The sequence below is a fragment of the Electrona antarctica genome (assembly GCF_951216825.1).
Source record: "Electrona antarctica genome assembly, chromosome: 14".
In the NCBI taxonomy this organism is placed as follows: Eukaryota; Metazoa; Chordata; class Actinopteri; order Myctophiformes; family Myctophidae; genus Electrona; species Electrona antarctica.
This window is the reverse complement of record NC_136795.1, coordinates 21,316,456-21,335,019: the sequence shown is the minus strand read 5'-3', so window position 1 is coordinate 21,335,019 and position 18,564 is coordinate 21,316,456. Positions and strand designations below refer to the sequence as shown.

General features: G+C 41.0%; 1 protein-coding gene across 3 annotated transcripts in view; it reads right to left on the bottom strand.

Moving 5' to 3' along the window:
- The window catches only part of map2k4a (mitogen-activated protein kinase kinase 4a), a 24,800-nt gene extending 6,366 nt beyond the window's left edge, over positions 1-18,434 (bottom strand). Inside the window, exons 1-10 of one of the 3 annotated variants that reach the window (XM_079521108.1) lie at positions 18,304-18,434; positions 17,392-17,570; positions 16,238-16,273; positions 13,494-13,526; positions 9,492-9,594; positions 7,629-7,803; positions 5,799-5,918; positions 2,583-2,702; positions 2,300-2,351; positions 1,347-1,474 (exon numbers count right to left, since the gene is read on the bottom strand). In XM_079521108.1, coding sequence (XP_079377234.1) covers positions 1,347-1,474; positions 2,300-2,351; positions 2,583-2,702; positions 5,799-5,918; positions 7,629-7,803; positions 9,492-9,594; positions 13,494-13,526; positions 16,238-16,273; positions 17,392-17,570; positions 18,304-18,308 — 951 coding nt within the window. In that variant the 5' untranslated portion in view covers positions 18,309-18,434. Of the gene's footprint in view, positions 1-1,346; positions 1,475-2,299; positions 2,352-2,582; positions 2,703-5,798; positions 5,919-7,628; positions 7,804-9,491; positions 9,595-13,420; positions 13,442-13,493; positions 13,527-16,237; positions 16,274-17,391; positions 17,571-18,303 lie in introns of those variants that run through there. The other 2 variants (XM_079521109.1, XM_079521110.1) reach the window with 2 other exon arrangements.
- Between the last annotated feature and the right edge of the window lie 130 nt (positions 18,435-18,564).

The window sequence follows — 18,564 nt, the reverse complement described above, 5'->3', positions numbered from 1 at the left end:
CAGACAGTGTTTGGTTTTTCTAACGTCAGATATTGCTCACCGCAGGTCTGAGAGAGAGAGAGGGTGTGTGTGTGTGTGTGTGTGTGTGTGTGTGTGTGTGTGTGTGTGTGTGTGTGTGTGTGTGTGTGTGTGTGTGTGTGTGTGTGTGTGTGTGTGTGTGTTTGTCTGCGTAGTAATCGGTTGGCGGGATGAACAGGGCTGCCGACTGGAAACAGGAAACCGGAGACGTGCGGTTCCTCAGATTCCTGGGCTGTGAGCTCACGGCCACAGGGAGGTCCTCCTGGGTCATTCTGACCCAGACATGAATGAATGAAATCCTCCGCCCACCCACCCTCCCACCCTGGCCTTTCAGAGAACGCGTGGCGGAGGTGTGCCTCTACGTCCCTTATAGCCACATCGTCAAATTTAGAATGGAAACTGCTGGGGTGGTCGTAGTGGACTGAGTAGGAGGAGGGGGGCCCCCCTTGCAAAAAATAAACTCCAGTGACGATGGCCAGATGTTGCCAGATTTTTGCGAGAGAAATGAGCAACCAGGTCTCTGAAAACAAGCTCAAGAGAAAAGCGACTACTATATAGGCTACATGAGCACTTTAAACATATAAACCTGTTAACATTGGCTACCATATTTTAAAATAGCCGATCTACAAGTTTGTAGCTTGTAGATCTGCGATTTATTTTAAAGAGTGACAAATGTGGAATATGTTTGAAACGTTTTAACAACACAAATCTGGTACGTGGGTCCCTGGCACAAAACATTTTCAGATTGGGAAAAATACAATACATAATACAATATGACATTTTAGGGGCTTGTTTGAGAACCACTGGTTTAATCAAAATTTAGGAAACAAGCCCAAATAAGCAACTAACAAAAAAAACTACCAATATTTACAAGTGACTTTACAGAAAAACAAGCCCAAAGTCGCTTATAATAAGCTGGCAGACATGGCAACCCTGGGTAGGCATGTATGTTACAATGTTACATGCACATACTGGCGCTGTGGGAGTGTCCTCATAAACATGATTAAGACATTAAAACAGCTCATAAACGCATTGATTGAGACATTGAAGTTGAGTGCTAATAAACATGATTGAGACATCGTACAGTACTACAGACGCGCTCATAAATGCGGTGATTGATTGAGACATCGAACATAAAACCGCAATGGTTCCCTTCACCCGCGGAATTCAATTCCAGTTGCTCGTGACTGTCAGCGCCTCGTTGCGTTCCGCTCTGTGCGTCGCAGGACGGTATGCGATTTCGGAGCCCTACGTGCGCCGTGCATGCACCCCCCACACCGCCCCAAAAAACATAAATAAAGAAATTGAAAATAATTAAAAACACTTACAGCCATGTATGGTCTGCACCCTGCGTCCCTGGTTTTGGCAATGGAGTCCACTAGCTGACCGCTGATGCCAAAATCACACAGCTTAATATTGCCACCCCTGTCCAGGAGAATGTTGGATGGCTTAATATCTGGGGGGAGAGATGGAATTTGTTACAAATCAAGAGGCAAACTGCATGTATTTGACAGGAATACGGTATAAAATTGCATCCCAAATCTAACTTGACTAAAATAGCCTATAGCATTATGATGATTATTTATTTTGTATCAATGTCACGCAGCCCTTAACGACAGCGTTATATAGTAACGACCAACAATATCGCAGCGCAAGTAATGCACTTAACCACATGAACGCTAACGTCACTATACTGGGCAAGTCATGATAAGCGAAAAAATATGCAAACATTCACATAAATTAGTTGATCTACAACAGGGGTGCCCACACTTTTTTGACATGAGAGCTACTTTCAAATTGACCAGCTCAACAAGATCTACTGACCAAAATAATTATTATCCCTTTGCTGGAAATGGTTACATAAGACACACTTGGAACAGGAAATAGAGAGGAGAAATGGAATTGGTAGGTTTTCTTGTATATAACTTTGTAATGCTACTGACGTTTGTGTGCAACAGCAACACCATTGTGGGTTTGATCTGACAGGCCCTTTTTTATCAATCAATTATTCAATCAAGTCACCTTAATTCAAGTGAGAGAGATATTTTCGGGAGATGTCATGTGGTCTACCTGCACAGCCTTTGTGATCTACTGTACTGGTAGATCACAATCTAACTTTTGGGCACCCCTGATTTACAATCTCACAATTGTGAGCACAGAGATCAGCTATTTCCGGCAGGCAAAGAGATTTTGTGTAGAGGGAAAAATAGTAGGCTATATACCATTGGGGGACACGGGGCAACAAAGTATATAAGGTGGTTAAGAAGCAACTGTATCTTACCTCTGTGTATAATTTTCAAGCTTTCTTTTAAGTGGTTAAGTGCTTTCACAGTCTGCAAGGAAACACAGTTTTAGAAAGGAATAGTTTTTTTTACATTATAAGACATGTTATGAATTTAAAGATAGATGTATATATACTGCACACACACATCCACACCCACACCCACACACACACACACACACACACACGCACACGCACACGCACACGCACACGCACACGCACACGCACACGCACACACACACACACACACACACACACACACACACACACACACACAACTTACAGCTAAAGTTATTTTGCCTAATATTTCTTCTGGAATCACATCATCTAATGAGCAATATACATATTTGTAGAATTTGTCAAACGAGGTAGACATAAGTTCCATACATATCCAACAGTCCCCCTGAAAGAAAAACAAAGAAATTGTTAAGGAACAAACATTGTTAACCAATGTTAACCATTGTTAACCAACACATGAATATTAATTTATAGTCAGTCTCACTACGGATCTAAAACGAGAGACAGGTGGTGTGTGTGCTTACAGGAATGGTTACTGACTGGTTATTGGAATGATAATGTGTTGGGTCTGATTTTGATTATGTTAATTATTACTGTAAGAGCCATTTGAGCCACCATATTGTTTTCCAAGGTTCATTCAAGTTGCCAATCTAGGTTGCCATGGTTACAGGGAGGGAGGGTATTTAACCCTGGCCCTAATTAGTCTCAGGTGTTGCCAGTGGCAGAGGTAAACCAGTTTTTGACTGTGTTCATGAGGGCTGGTGATCTGTATCCTGTGCGTTTGATGATTTATGTTATGTTTGTTTTATATGACAAAGTATAGGACTTTGAGCACTATAATAAATATAATTTAACTTCTACTCAACGGACACTTTTGGACATCAGTTATTTTGATCACACGTCTGAACTTCCTCGGCAGCCAGTATCACCCAAGTATAGGGACTTGGGCGTTACATTAGGTCAAAAACTGCCTCAGTTCAAGAAGATTTGTTTATAGGGAACAAGTCGGACTACAAGCGAGGTTCGTTTGGACACGCACGGACAAGGCGTGTGTGACACTGTGTGTTGGCGTGGAGCGGACTGATCGTCCACTGCTCTACAAACAAGTTCTGCTGACTGCTGCTGTTACCAGAAGCAAGCGATTGATTGCCACCCGGAGCTACAGGGGTGCCACCGGGGACGTCATCACTTCAGCAGGCCAGCCGAGATCGGGTCGGGTCGGTACTGGACCGAGCCACAAAGACACAGAACATCTTTTGCGCTGACCACCGTCAGCGCCGTGGTTAGGGTTTATCCAGCGGCGCACTGGGCGCAGGCAGCGCTCAACAGTAACAACAATGGAGCATGTGCACGCACTATTAACTCTTCACTGTGTGACCATCTGAACATTGACGTTTATTTCATTCATGGGCGAAGGGGAGGCGCTATCTTGCGCTGGTAAACAGCCAAAGAATGACAATGTGCTTCAACTTGAGTCTGGTGTCAGTGGGGCTGTCACCAGAAAACTCATGGTCATCTGGACGCCAGAAGAAGCGTTGTCTGACAAGTTGGAAAGTTTGCAGAGGGAGCGAGAAGCAAAACGGAATAAGCTGTCTAGAAAAGAGATTGTTGCCTCATTCAATGATGAACAATATATAAAAGAGGCAAAAGATGCATTTTGTGAATTCATGAGTGTGATTGATGCCAACAATGACACAATATGGAACAAAGCTAAAGATCTAAGTTATGATCATTTTAATGATGAAATGGACAAGTGGTTGTATGGTCCAAATTATTGCCCTGATGATGATGTGATCGACATTGAGGGTTCTGTTGCCACAAATCACTGAGACAAAGATGACGATGTCATATTTGATGTTGAAGCTTGTGTTGCTCAATTCTGTGACAAAGACTATGGGTGTGAGTGCGAGGCTCCAAGGCCACAGGAGATGCAGGCAGAGCAAGATGCCACCATGACTAGCAGCTTGACTGAAGAATCAGCTGTCACAAAGAGACTGAGTAGAGTGGTGACCAAGCCACTTGGTGCAGAAAGGAGTCCATCCTTCTTGTTCTCTCCAGCTCCGGCCATGAAGGCTGCCAAGAGAGAGGCAGCAGCTCCACGACCCAAGAAGACCGGCCCCAGCATCACTGAGCTGGTCGTCGAGGCCGTGTCTGCCTCAGGCTCCAAGGAATGGAGCAACATGTCCCTGGCTGCCGTCAAGAAGGTGGCAGCTAAAAGCTTGAAAAGGAGAAAGAGAGAAAAATGGCAGAGCCAAAGAAAGTGAAAGAAAAGATGGCAAAGCTCAAGAAACGGGAGGAAAAGAAGATGGGAGAGCTCAAGAAAGAAACGTATAAAAGACTCGAGTTTAAGCAGGTGACAGGTCTGACTCAGTCATTTATCCCCTCTCTGAAATCTGCTTTTTTGTAAAAATGTAAAACTGAAATGAATATGAGTTGCCTTAAATTATTTGTATTTTGTATTTATGGCTCTTTTGTATTTTTTGTTTTTTAAAATTGCTCTTTCTTGTATGCCAGTAGCAATTAGGGGTGGGTGTGTAAGAGCCATTTGAGCCACCATATTGTTTTCCAAGGTTCATTCAAGTTGCCAATCTAGGTTGCCATGGTTACAGGGAGGGAGGGTATTTAACCCTGGCCCTAATTAGTCTCAGGTGTTGCCAGTGGCAGAGGTAAACCAGTTTTTGACTGTGTTCATGAGGGCTGGTGATCTGTATCCTGTGCGTTTGATGATTTATGTTATGTTTGTTTTTATATGACAAAGTATAGGACTTTGAGCACTATAATAAATATAATTTAACTTCTACTCAACGGACACTTTTGGACATCAGTTATTTTGATCACACGTCTGAACTTCCTCGGCAGCCAGTATCACCCAAGTATAGGGACTTGGGCGTTACAATTACTATTATTTATTTATTTTGTACTTGATTTGGTTTTAATGTTATTCTATTTAGAAAAGCCAAAGTTGCTAAAAAAAGAAAGAAGAAGTAGCACTCGTGCTGTAACACAATGGATCTGGTTTGTGATGTGATGTCAAATAAAATAAATAAACATCACATAACATAACATAACATAACGTAACATAAAATGTTCTTCTGTTTGGCAAGCGACAGTGTAAACATAAATTAGGCTTAAAGCACAATCCAACTTTGGTAGAGATCTGGGTCCGAACGCAACGCGTTGATCTGCTATTTGAAGATCTGCCATTCTTGGCAGAATGTTCGCTAGGATTCAGGTTAATGCATATTCTATGTCAGTGGTTCTCAAAGTGGGGTCCAGGGACTCAAGGTTCCTTGAGGACCCCACAAGAAGAAGAAGAAGAAGGTTCCTTGAGGGGGGTCTACAAGTCTGTAACTCTGACAGTGTACAAATGGAGCCAAATGGACCCATTAGGATCCATTTGGATATATTTGTATACCGTCAAACGTTGGAGAACCACTGCTCTACAGCAACGCGATAATTATGCGTTTGAGGCGTTTCTCACCTCTCTGAAGAGAGCTCCATAAAACTGGACGATGTAGGGACAGTCATTGCATCTCATCACCACGTCCAGGTCCATCAGCAGCTGCTTCTGCTCTTTCTCGTCAACCGTTGATCGGATTCTCTGTGAATAAGAATCAGCTTGATCGTTACATCACAGGTTTACAGGTGTGAAACAGCGGGTGGAATTCGTTTTTGCACAAGCTCCATCGTTTTTGTTATTTCCATCAAAAGAGAACGGGAAGAAGAGGGGGGCAGGTGGAGTAAGGGGAAGAGAGAGAAAGATCAATAAAAACACATGTGTATACAGTACACGTATCTTCATATTATTTACACATTTAGTATATCTATCCAGCGCGGTATGTACCGTATCTAAGATATAAGGTGCATGATCACACGTAGCAGCAGATGGTACAGATATGGTACATGATAGGGATGTTAGTTAAAATAATAAATTATAAGCACGTTGTACATGGGATTAAGGCAGTGATGTAGTAGTCTACCGTTATAGGCTATATATTCTACCTAGTATGCCGCGCCAAAGTTTTTGCAGAAAAAAAAGCGTATACTGTCTGCTAATCATTTCATCCATTGACCACGCATGGAATCCTTAAGTCTTACTTATGGTATATCTGAAAAAACCTGGACTATAGCACTGGATTGAGGTGTAGAGTATCAGCGCACGGTTCGACTGCATAGTTGTGGCGCAGACATTTCCCCAAACCCTGCGAGCGAAAAACAGCGCCAAATAATGACCGTCTCTAGATCTCTGCAGCTGTGAAGTACACAACAGGCATATACTGTCTAAAGGGCATTAACAACATGAACCCTAGCATCCCTCCCACCTTAGCGTGTGATAAAAGGCAAACTTTTAGCCAATGTACAAGCTCACAATGGATCGGCTTGTAGATGGGCTATTGTAGATTGTCGGTTTTCGGCAAAGAGATTTTGTGTCAAGGAAAAAAAGAGCGTACCAATTATAGAGCCCCCCCCTTCAGATAGAAGTGATTTAATACAATTAAAGACACGTAAACCATGGAAATGCATTGTGCAACTATGGAAAGTCATAGTAACAGTTACTTTTCAGGAAATGAAAAAATAAGCTGTTCCACTTCCAATGTGGTTATTTTAGTCACAAGCTTGAATACTTTTGTTAAATTAGTGCTGCACGATTAATCGAAAAAAAGATGGTGATCTAGATTGAGACTTTAAAAGAGGTTTAAGTCAAGCACTTTGATGTTGTCTGTTTAACCCATTCAGGCCTGACGTCGAAATTTTATTCTTTTTTTGTCTAAATCATGACAATTTTCTGAAAGATTTGAGGCACATTTTAACGATTTTTCAAAAATAGCAGACCTACAAGTTCATAGCGCGGCACTCGGTGCCGCGCTATGAGCTTGTAGATCTGCTATTTTTCAATAGCTAAATTATAACATAATGTATGTAACCACCAAAAGGGGTTCCCGCCCAGAATGGGTTAAAGCCACAGTAGTTGGCTCCAGGTGCCACCTTTTGAATGTAGTAATGTTCAGCAACTACAGACAGACAGACGATACATATATTTCATGGGAAAAAATTAGAATCGTGTGTGAATCGTTATCTCAATTCTTGTGGTGGAAAATTGAGATTCACATTTGAGCAAGAATTGTGCAGCACTATATGTCACATGTCGCATTGCAACGCGTTGTGTGCTTGCTTTCGCTACTTTTATGCAACACTGTCATATACAACAAACTAAAACAATTTGTTTTTGACGTAACATAAAAAGAGGAAATACAAGGTCCCTGGTCTCTGCCTGACTCTCTGCTACACCAGTGAAGAACACCATGATCACCTTGACAGCCATGATCTGGTTGGATGGTTTGTGCACCATCTTGTTGACAGAGCCGTACGCCCCTCGTCCGATCTCGCCCAAGTCTTTGAGGTCCTCGGCCGTGAAGTCGCAATGCTGCTCCGCTGAGATTTTCAGCTTCCCTGACGACTCAATACTGTGCGTCCTCATCCTCTCTCTGACGAAAAGACATACAGTACAACACGTGTATGTGTGTGTGTGTGTGTGTGGGGGAGATAGGTAGGCCTACACATCAAAATATTAATATTATTAACCACATTCAACCTGCCGGCGTCGATGACATCTATGATGTCAGCGGTCAGTACTATGATGTGAGTTATCTCCATCTTTGAGGATCAGCTTGTAGTTTTCAGCCCAATCCAAACTCCAGTATAAATTTGAAGTTTTAAACAGTTACACATTTCAAAAAGCATAAACATAATATACAGTATATGAACAGATATTCCGGATTGACTTCCTTGGCCTAGTGGCAGCATGCACAAGAAATGATTGACTTCCTTGGCCTAGTGGCAGCATGCACAAGAAATGTGGAGCTGAAATATTAACGACTTTTCATTTCCCTATTGGCATGTCATTATGGGGGAAATAGTGAATTAGTGAAAATAGCAGACCTACTATATATTTTGTTGTATCATGAAATATATTCGATTTAAAGTGTTGTCATTCATGTTTTTGTTTGTTTGTTTTTACTTATTTTTAAAATACTAGAGAGGTGCCCATTGGGCACTGGCCTACTTGGAAAGATGCAAGTTGGAAATGCCCCACCCAGATATTATGTATTCCCTTTTATGCCCGACGTCAGAATGATGTCAGATTTCTGTATGTCTCTCTGTGTCCTTTTATTCCTATATATGGAGTTCTGTGTCAGCCATGCCCAAATATGGAGTGTTGGGATGTCAGAACAGGCCAGCTTGTGGAGTTCTGTGTCAGGCATGCCCAAATATGGAGTGTTGTGAGGTCAGAACAGGCCAGCTCCATATATGGACGCTGGGCAGGGGCCCGGTCCAGAGCCCGGGCGGTTCTGTGGTGGTGTGGAACACGTGTGTCGAATTTGAAGTCGGTGGGGTTAACGGTTCTCGAGTTACGTGGATTGGTGCATTTATAGATAGATAGATAGATAGATAGATAGATAGATAGATAGATAGATAGATAGATAGATAGATAGATAGATAGATAGATAGATAGATAGATAGATAGATAGATAGATAGATAGATAGATAGAGATGATAGATAGAAGTGTTAAATATCTCTGTCATCGTTATGAAGTGTTTGTTCAGTAAGAGGGGTCTCCCTGTCTCTCCGCAACTCTTTAGTAAACGGAAAATACATTTTCAGGTCAGGATTACAATATTATCCAATCGGAAGAGAGAACTCATACAGGGTACAGAATCGACAAGAACAAATGTAGGAAATAAATAAACAAACAATCAAACAAACAAACAAACAAACAAACAAATGAATAAATAAGGAGACAAAGTTGGAGCTGGAGCACTACAAAATTGAAACTGATAAATGATCTTTGTGGAATTCTCTCTCCTGATTGAATGAAATTGGACTCGACCTAAAATATATTTTCTGTTTTAACAAAGAGCTGGAGAGCACTATAACAATGATTACCATCAGAATATACCATAGTTAAACATAAATTGGAGAGAAAAAATCCCCAAAAGAAAACATTTTAAAACAAAAAACATCAATTACACCAACGTCAAAGGGTTAACAGACAAACAACACTGGCCATGTGCATAAAAGTAATTATAATAAGATAAAAGTCACTCAACAGAGGAGCACCCCACACCCAAGTGCCAAGTTCATGTCATGTCCATGTCCATGGTGGTTACTTACATGTGAGGGTTCTGGAAGGGTGGCCCCGCTGTATTCAGCATAAATCGAGATGTGGATTTGATCGGAGGGTTGGCGAAGTTTAACTTCAGAGCTTTGCGTTTACCTGATAGTAAATAAAAGTAAGCATAATCACCATTTGATTTAGGAACATGGGTTCAACAAGACAAACATATGAATTCAAAGGACTGAATGACGTCAGATTATTATAAAACAAAAACACAAAACGCAGAATGAGAAACCAGTATGAAGTTGCTGTCGGGCAGAAACCTAGCTTGTATCTCTCCATATTTAAACTTTCTATGTTTTGTTTTCATCAGAGTGTTGCACAGAAGTAGTGAAAATAGACGATCTACAAGCTCACAACCGCTGTAAGCTTGTAGATTTTCACTATTTTAGAATATTCTTAAAAATGTAATTAAATTGTAATAAAAACGAAATGTTTTGGACATACAAGGTTTCTACCTGACAGCGACGATAAGCAATAATGAGTAGAATTAATACATTCCTTTAAATGTATTTGAATGTGTAAGTTTGTTTTACCAAAGACAATTTGAATGATCTGAAATGTTATATTTGATTTGCTATTTTTTATTTTATATTTTCATCCACTGGCTCTAAGGGACTAGGATATCCATCCACTGGCTCTAAGGGACTACGATATGGCTCTAAGGGACTAGGATATCCATCCACTGGCTCTAAGGGACTAGGATATTCATCCACTGGCTCTAAGGGACTAGGATATCCATCCACTGGCTCTAAGGGACTAGGATATCCATCCACTGGCTCTAAGGGACTAGGATATTCATCCACTGGCTCTAAGGGACTAGGATATCCATACTCCATCCCCGAATAAGACTATACTGTCAAACGTTGTTTGTAATAGAGCTATCTCCTCCTTCTTCTGTGTTTGGCTGACTAGATTATCCATGAACAAATAATGGCTCATTTTCCACAAGGCTATTGATTAAATTGGGAAGAGGGATAATGAAGGAAAAACGTCCGCCGTATGTCCAATTTACGGTGGCATACTGTTCTGTAGATAAGATAACCATGTTAAGCCATTATTTGGTCATTGACAGAAACTTTTACTGAAATGTAGGTGTAAATGACACATTATAGTCACGCATACAGTACATTCCTAGAGTTTCCCGAGTTCATGAAAATTTGTATAATGTCTTACAAGAAATTGACTTGCAAATTAACACAAATTAACCCTGGCATGTGTACAGTACACGAGCACTGCATATTCTGATCTTTAAGTCGCTCTGGATAAGAGCAGCTAAATTGTAATTGTCCCTATTTTGGCTTCTTCTTTTTCTTCTTATTTGTGAAAGCATCGTATCTACAAACTCCTGAAGTGGTTGGTTAATTAATACTCACCATATTTCAGAAGGTTGACAATAAATGTTCTTACATTATAGGCTTTTTGTCACAGCAGCCGTATTGAAATACAATACTTGTTTCCTTCATAGTTGTTACCAATGTAATTATTAAATAGTAATTATTATTAATTAATACTACTATTCGGGTTAAAGGCAGGATGGCTCACTGGAAAGACTCTGCTATGTAAAAGGTAGCAGAGTTGTAATTAGTATCATTGTTAAAAACCTGTGATGGAAATAAGTTATTTTAGTTAATATGGCTGCTGTGGGAAAAGGTCTATTGTCTATTACCATTTACCACTGAGTCATAGTACAGACAATGGATTTTTTCCTTTCAAATGCAAATATATGACAAGTAGCATGCGCATATGGATCCCACAACTGTGCATGCGTTCACGCTGCAATTCCCATGCCCATGGGGTCTACAGGCGCACTCAAGGAAGACACCAACAAATATGTGACGAAGACATGCTTTGAAGGCCAACCACTTTGATTTCACCTTGAAAAGAAAGGAAGCATCCCACACTCTCTAGCCTATTGCACCACCCAAAATACCACAAGAATGTGTATACTCAAGATTCCATTGGATTTAAGTGTAAGATACAGTTTGAAACGAAACTTTTGGAGTATGTGCCCTTGTCTCAACAAGCAAGAGCTATGCTCAAGTGCAAGTCATGCCAAGAGAGCCACTTAGGTGTTGTGTGTGTGTGTGTGTGTGTGTGTGTGTGTGTGTGTGTGTGTGTGTGTGTGTGTGTGTGTGTGTGTGTGTGTGTGTGTGTGTGTGTGTGTGTGTGTGTGTGTGTGTGTGTGTGCGTGTCTGCGTGCGTGCGTGCGTGCGTGCGTGCGTGCGTGTGTGCGTGGCTTGTGTAGGATGAAACAAATGCAAATTGGTTGACCACACCAGGGACTACATTGTTTTGCTTGTTAGTACCACACTGAAGATATGAGATAGAGCTTCCATTACAGAGTTTGATAGGAACTATAGTCAATTAATGCAGTGGTCCAGGTGTGCCTTGGGATTTTTGTTTTACAACCACACATTATTACATATACAACTTTTATTTACTAAATCAGTACTTTATACTCACTCATTTCCCAATTCAATGGGAAATTCTATACCCTGAAAATATGTATTTTAGCCACTTCCAACCTGGTGTCCCTATGTTGGTCATGTCATTATAGAATTGCATTTATTTTTATTCTCTTAACCGACAAAATAACCGATCTACAAGCTATTCTACAACAGGTGTATTCAAATCAACGAGTGGGCGATGCCAGCTGAGGGTGCCCACCAGGTGTGAACCTCTGTGCCCAGGTGCCAATATAGCCAGATCCCAATACTCACATTCCTGTCTCCTTGCCTCCTTCGTCCTCCAGGATGGCGGCGTTCCGGTGGAATTGGTGACCTGCCAATTGGTGACCATCTTGTGGACTTCACATGAAACACATTGAGGCCTTGCAATGTGTGGCCTAAATACTGCGAGGTTTAAACTCTGTTAATTAACAAACATCAGTGATTTACGTACGAGCATTTATGTTATGCTGAGTCCACAAGATGGTCACATATTTCGGCAAGTCACCAATTTCCCAATAACACTGTCATGCTGGAGGATGGAGGACAGAGGAGATTTGAGTATATTGGCAGCATGGCCAGTGGATGCCCTAAAAGCCTTTAGGCTTGTGCCGATAAAGATCCATAACAGAAACAGTGGAGGACCTCGCCTGTGTTTGCTTTAGCCTAATGGTGGTAGACTGCTAGTTGTACTGGGGCAAACATTAGTTTCAATATTTTGGGACGTTTTTGGGACACAGAAAACATATCTTTGAGTGCCTAACACAAAAGCCAAAAATTGTAGATCTACATTACAAGGTCAGTTGTGAGCTACTTTCGGTGCACGACACTGCTCGCAAGTATAAATCACGCACACGCACCCGCGCACCCGCACCCCCGCGCGCGCGCGCGCGCGCACACACACACACACACACACACACACACACACACACACACACACACACACACACACACACACACACACACACACACACACACACACACACACACACACACACACACACACACACACACACACACACACACACACACACACACACACACCTTTATCCAGGGAGAGGAAAATGTGTGCAAAGTCACATTGACCCAATACATGTGGAGCCCGACTGATGCCAGATTTTCAGGTCCGATATTTATCCAGATTTTGGAGAATTCTAGAGCACAGATTAACGATATTTTATTCTAAAAAAATGTGCTAAATCAACTCTAATCAATTTGAAAAACGTTGATTTTATTAATAAACACATTGTGTTTGTACTGTAGATCGGCTATTTCTGCTCATTTCTGAAACATCGTCTGGATAACTGCAGATACCGAAAACGATGTCGTTAAAAAAGTTGAATAATGGCCGATATGGGCCAAAGTGATATATTGGTTGGGCTCTAGTTATGTTATTAGCTAGCGGCACACGCCTACTAGGATCTGGTGACTGTTGGCTTGGATTAGTGCAGAACAACAGGACAGATCCCTCATACCAGACTGTGTCAGACGGAAGCAAAGGGGCTGAGAACTGGTGGTGTTGTAGCAAACACACGTCGTTTTGCTTACTTGGGGGAGCTCCAGACAGGTTAATCTGAAAGCCTAGAGGTGAAAAGACAGTTTGTTGTTTTGAATTTTCCATTTTAACAACACCTTATGCTCACAACACATGACATCGAGCTTGTATATTATCACTAGTTTTGAAAGAGGGCTTTAGTGATTATTGTCTCCACCACCATCTCCGGCACCGTTGGCCAAACTGTGCACACACACTCCCTGCATGCCAATTCTGAACCTCTGTCCCAAATTTTCCAGAAAGGCCTGTTATAGAACCACCATGAGGCTGATTTTTCCAAAACGCATTTCTTTATATTACTCACACATATTTTATCCATCCGAAAATCGGTACAAACTACACACTATCATGTGATCAACACGGATCTGTCCGATTGTCCATAAAGTTTGAAAGGATTGGTCCGTTTTGAACAAAATGCCTTAAATCATGAACACAGCATGCAATTTCTGTCAAGTTTTCCACGCACATTCCCACTAGGCCCAAGAAGAAATGCCACAAAAAATGTCAAATCAGCCTTATGGTGACACAATAAGAAGCCACATCACATCTTTACCTATAACTGCACCGATCTGCGTAAAAGTTTGTATGCACACTCCCTAGAGGCCAAGGAAAAACATCTGGCCTGCATTTTTCAAATATGCCTTTTATAGCGCTACCAGGAGGCTGACTTATATGAAACACATTGTTTTATATTAGTCCTTCAGATTTTCTCTAAATATCACGCAAATAGGTACACATGATCTTTATAGTCATTTGATCAAGACGGATCTGTGTGATGTTTTATATTCTATCGTAGTTGGCTAAGATTGGCATCTAAAGTTTGCAGGTGTGGCCCGTTTTGAAAATGCCTCAAATCATGATCACGCTAATCGCTATGCACGCTACCCTAAAATAAAAGTTTATATTACTCCTACACATTTTGTCCAAACATCACAAACGTTCCTGACCTGGTGGAGACCTGTGCTCCGAGGAGCACTTTTTCTAGTTTCATTCTCTTATGGATCTCGAGCTGTCTTAACTTAAAGGACCAATATGCTTCTTAGTTTTTTTTGCTTTGACTGTCACCGAGGGACCCACATTTGAAACCAAACGAAAAGACTGTATTATGAGACAGAGTCCCTCCCCTGCGTTCTCAGTTCCACCTTTCACCAACCAGATCAAAAGTAATTTGGATTAGAATTGAATGTAGGCCTACTCCCAGAGTTCCACAGGATGTCCATTTCACACTATGAACCGAAAGATAACAGCTCCAGTTGAAGGTCAACCTCCAACGTGGACAGGTAAACACCTCTACGACAGAAATCAGCCTTGCATCAGTGTGAGCTGGGAAACATACCAACGCATTCCAACACAGTATGAAAATGCGGGACTATGCATTTGCATGCAAACAAACATGAAAATACAAAAGCTATAAATGGAATACATTGAAAGACAGTAAACTAGGGCTGGGCAATGTGGTCAAAATCAAATATTGCTAAATGTTTTGATATTTTTGATATTGATAGTGTGACAATAATATAATATTATGATAAACATTTTTTATATTTTTCAGAAAATTAATTTTCTTTTAAATATTACTTTTTACACAAAACAAAATGGCCATACATTTTCAGACTGAAAATAGCTAGCAATTGGCAATTTTAGCAATTGGCTATTTAACTTGATTAAAACCAAGAAAATACCATATCACTGCCACTGATAGTACGATATCCAAAATTCCAGAATCCAGACGATATTTTGTCTCATGTCAACGATATTGATCAAATTATTGTTATGTTGCCCAGGCCTAGAGTAAACAAAGAACAAAAAATAATACTCTTATGGGGATCTGGAAATGAATCTGCATTAAAAGGTTGACATTTTCATCGATAAACATTACAGGTCAATACATTTGTTTGGGGGAGGCTCACCGTCGTTTGGCATCGAGTAGAGAGTTAGGTAACGTTAGCATAAAGGTAAGGGGGAAAACAAGTTGTCAAAGAAATGTAGAGAAAGAAAAAAAATAACAATAAAGCAAAGTGAAAGTGTAATATCAAACAAAAGGTTTGTTAGGAGTAATGCATGCATTATTCCTGATTTACACTACAGTATGTCATCGCTTGTCAAAAACAGCAAAAAACTACAAACTCACTAATGTTTTTGACAAGAGAAAGCATCATACAATCGAGAATAAATTAAGCATTAGAGATCACTGCAATTACATCTCTTGGCTCATAACTGCTGGGGCAAAAGCAGTACCTAAGCAGAAGTTGACATGATGCAACTCAATTTATTTATTAATGATACCATGATAGGAATGTGACAAACCAACCAAAAAACAAGAAGAGTGTTTCTGATCGCAGTGACAATTTAATGGTGTACAAACATGTTGCCTTAAAGGTGTGGAAGTATGTTTGTGTTAGTAACAGAAAATACATTTTTCGGTCAGAATATCAATTGTATCCAATCAAGATCTTTTTTGTTTTCATGAAAACATATATCACTTCAATCAAAGTCAGTTGGAAAGAAGTTCTTATAGGATAATGCCAAAAAAATTAAAAGATAAAAGAAAAATGCAGTCAGACATGATAATAATGTTTACAAATTGATACTTCATCTTAAGCCTGATTTATACTTTATTATATCAGTGTCACATGCCAGAAAATGTCGATCTACATCAAAACATTTTTGCATGGGATACTGTCCTACGACAGAGCATCAATTAGGCATATACTAAATCAATAAAGTGTGTAGCTACCTGTTTCGCTTTGACATCTCCAGCAGGTGTTGGATTCTGCAAGTTTGAAATGATACATTGTTTGTACAAAAGCTGAATTCTAGAAGAGGCATCGGTTTCACAGTGGTGGGAATGAGACATAAATCTTAAGATACTTGTGTTGACAAGCCCCAAAGAGAATGCAGGCTCTTAACCGGATCGTCAATGTTTCACATTCTGTAGTTTTCATTTGAAAATATTTTGGACCAATACTTTTGGACAATAAGAGAAGATTGTTTATTAGATTAGATTTAGTACAGGTTTCGATATACTGTAGGTGGGGAGATATCAGTGGAGAGAGTGAAACATACAGTAAAATCTCTTCTAGCCTGTGAAAATTAACTGTTCCCTCGTTTTGGTGGGGAGGACCCCCTGGGAACCCCTCACAGACCGCTGGTGGTCCCAGGGGGGGTGGCTTTAACCACTGCAATGTGGGTGAGGCAACACAGTTCCACCAAGGACAAATTAGTTATGTAGCTAAATTCCATGTTTTCACATGAAATGATCATTCATTAAACAGAAATGCAAGCAGCTCATCGACTAATTTATCTGAGCCCATTAAAGACTGTATGTGGGCCAGTCAATGGCCACCAGGACACAACATTACATTTAGTTTTAGATCAGTGATAATCAGGCCTTTGCCTTTTAATTTCAGGGACACCCAGTTTGGTATAAGGCCACATGGACCTCCATTACTCTGATAGTGTACTTTAAAAATAAAATGGAACCACCAAATGGACCCATGAGGGGTCCATTTGTACACACTCACACTCACTATCAATAATTTAGCTGGGGACCCCCTGGAACCCCTCCAAGGACACCTGAGGGTCCCCGGACCCCAGGTTGAGAACCATGGTCTATAGCTGTAATAACAGTGTAATAACATTTATTCTCAATTATGTATAGCAATCGCCTAAACAAGATGCTTTTAAAACCATAGAATCATAATCCCAGGGAATGCTTTTCCACAGTGACACTGCAGCTGAAAAAGCCTAGAAGAGTCGCTAGCCGACACTGTATGCTCGCGATGCGACGTTTAGCGTCGGTTCTTTTCGGCGAGCGACAGCCTTGCGCGGTGGAGTATATAGGCTATAACCTTCACTAGAATGTAATCTGGGTTTAATCTGGACCCTTACCCTGCATGTTGTTGGTCATGGTCGTGATCTGTCGGGTTGTCTGGTGGTGCTGCTGGGCTGTAGGTCCGCCGTTAGTACTGCTGTTGTTGTGGCTTGTGGATGATGACGATGACGATGACGGCGATGATGATGATGTTGAGTTGGTGGTGTAGGGAGTAGGACCGCTGCTGCTGCTGCTGCTACAGGGAGTCGCCATTGTTGTGTGTTTGAATTCCATCAAGCAGCCAGACAGAGAGACACACAGAGAGAGAGAGAGAGAGAGAGAGAGAGAGAGAGAGAGAGAGAGACTCTATGAGAGAGGGGGGTGGTCACACAGTCTGAGAGTCGAGAGACAGACAGACAGACAGACAGAGAGGCTGCAATGCAGAAATACAGCAACAACCCACCTACAGTAGCCTACACTGAGAAGCAAGTTAAAGCAACCTCACCCTCTCCCTATCTTCTTCCACCCTCCTGCGGCCCTGTCTTTTTTTGTTTTATTTGATTTGATTTGATTTCATTATTATGAAGACTTGGGGGGGGTATTCAATCATAATAAACCATTATGTCATAATAATGGTCAATCATAATTAACTCAATGTCTTGTATTGAGTTGTGCAGCTAGTGCTTGAGTTGTGCTTGAAATGTACTATAATTAACTGTTAATACATTCTTCAATCAATCAATCAATCAATCAAACCAACCACATATGTCTTATATTAATAATAACCTCAACAAAAACAACAGTTGGGTTTTGCAATGCTAGCAGCCAGTAGCTGCAGCAGGCAGCTAGCGGAGCCACTGTCATCAGCTGGTCGCGTCGAAAATAGCAGATCTACAAGCTCTCTGTTGTTAGCGTTTAGATCTGCTGCTATTCTTATTCTCAATTCTCCCTAGAGTAATAAAATTCTCCCATGTCAAACACATACTGACCCCATAGCCCGGTGGGACGGATGGACCACCTCGCGCTGCAATTGGTAAGTGGGTTGTTATGACAACTGCCGATGCAGCGGCCAGCGGGATATAATAAATAATCACGTTTAACCTTTACACAACAACTCTTCAAGATACAATACACAAACAAACACATACATAAATGGTTTCAGCTCTACAACTCGCGTGTGAGGCGAACGTGATAACCACTACACTACGGAAACTGAGAAATCATTTGACAAAGGTCGCAATAAAACAGTT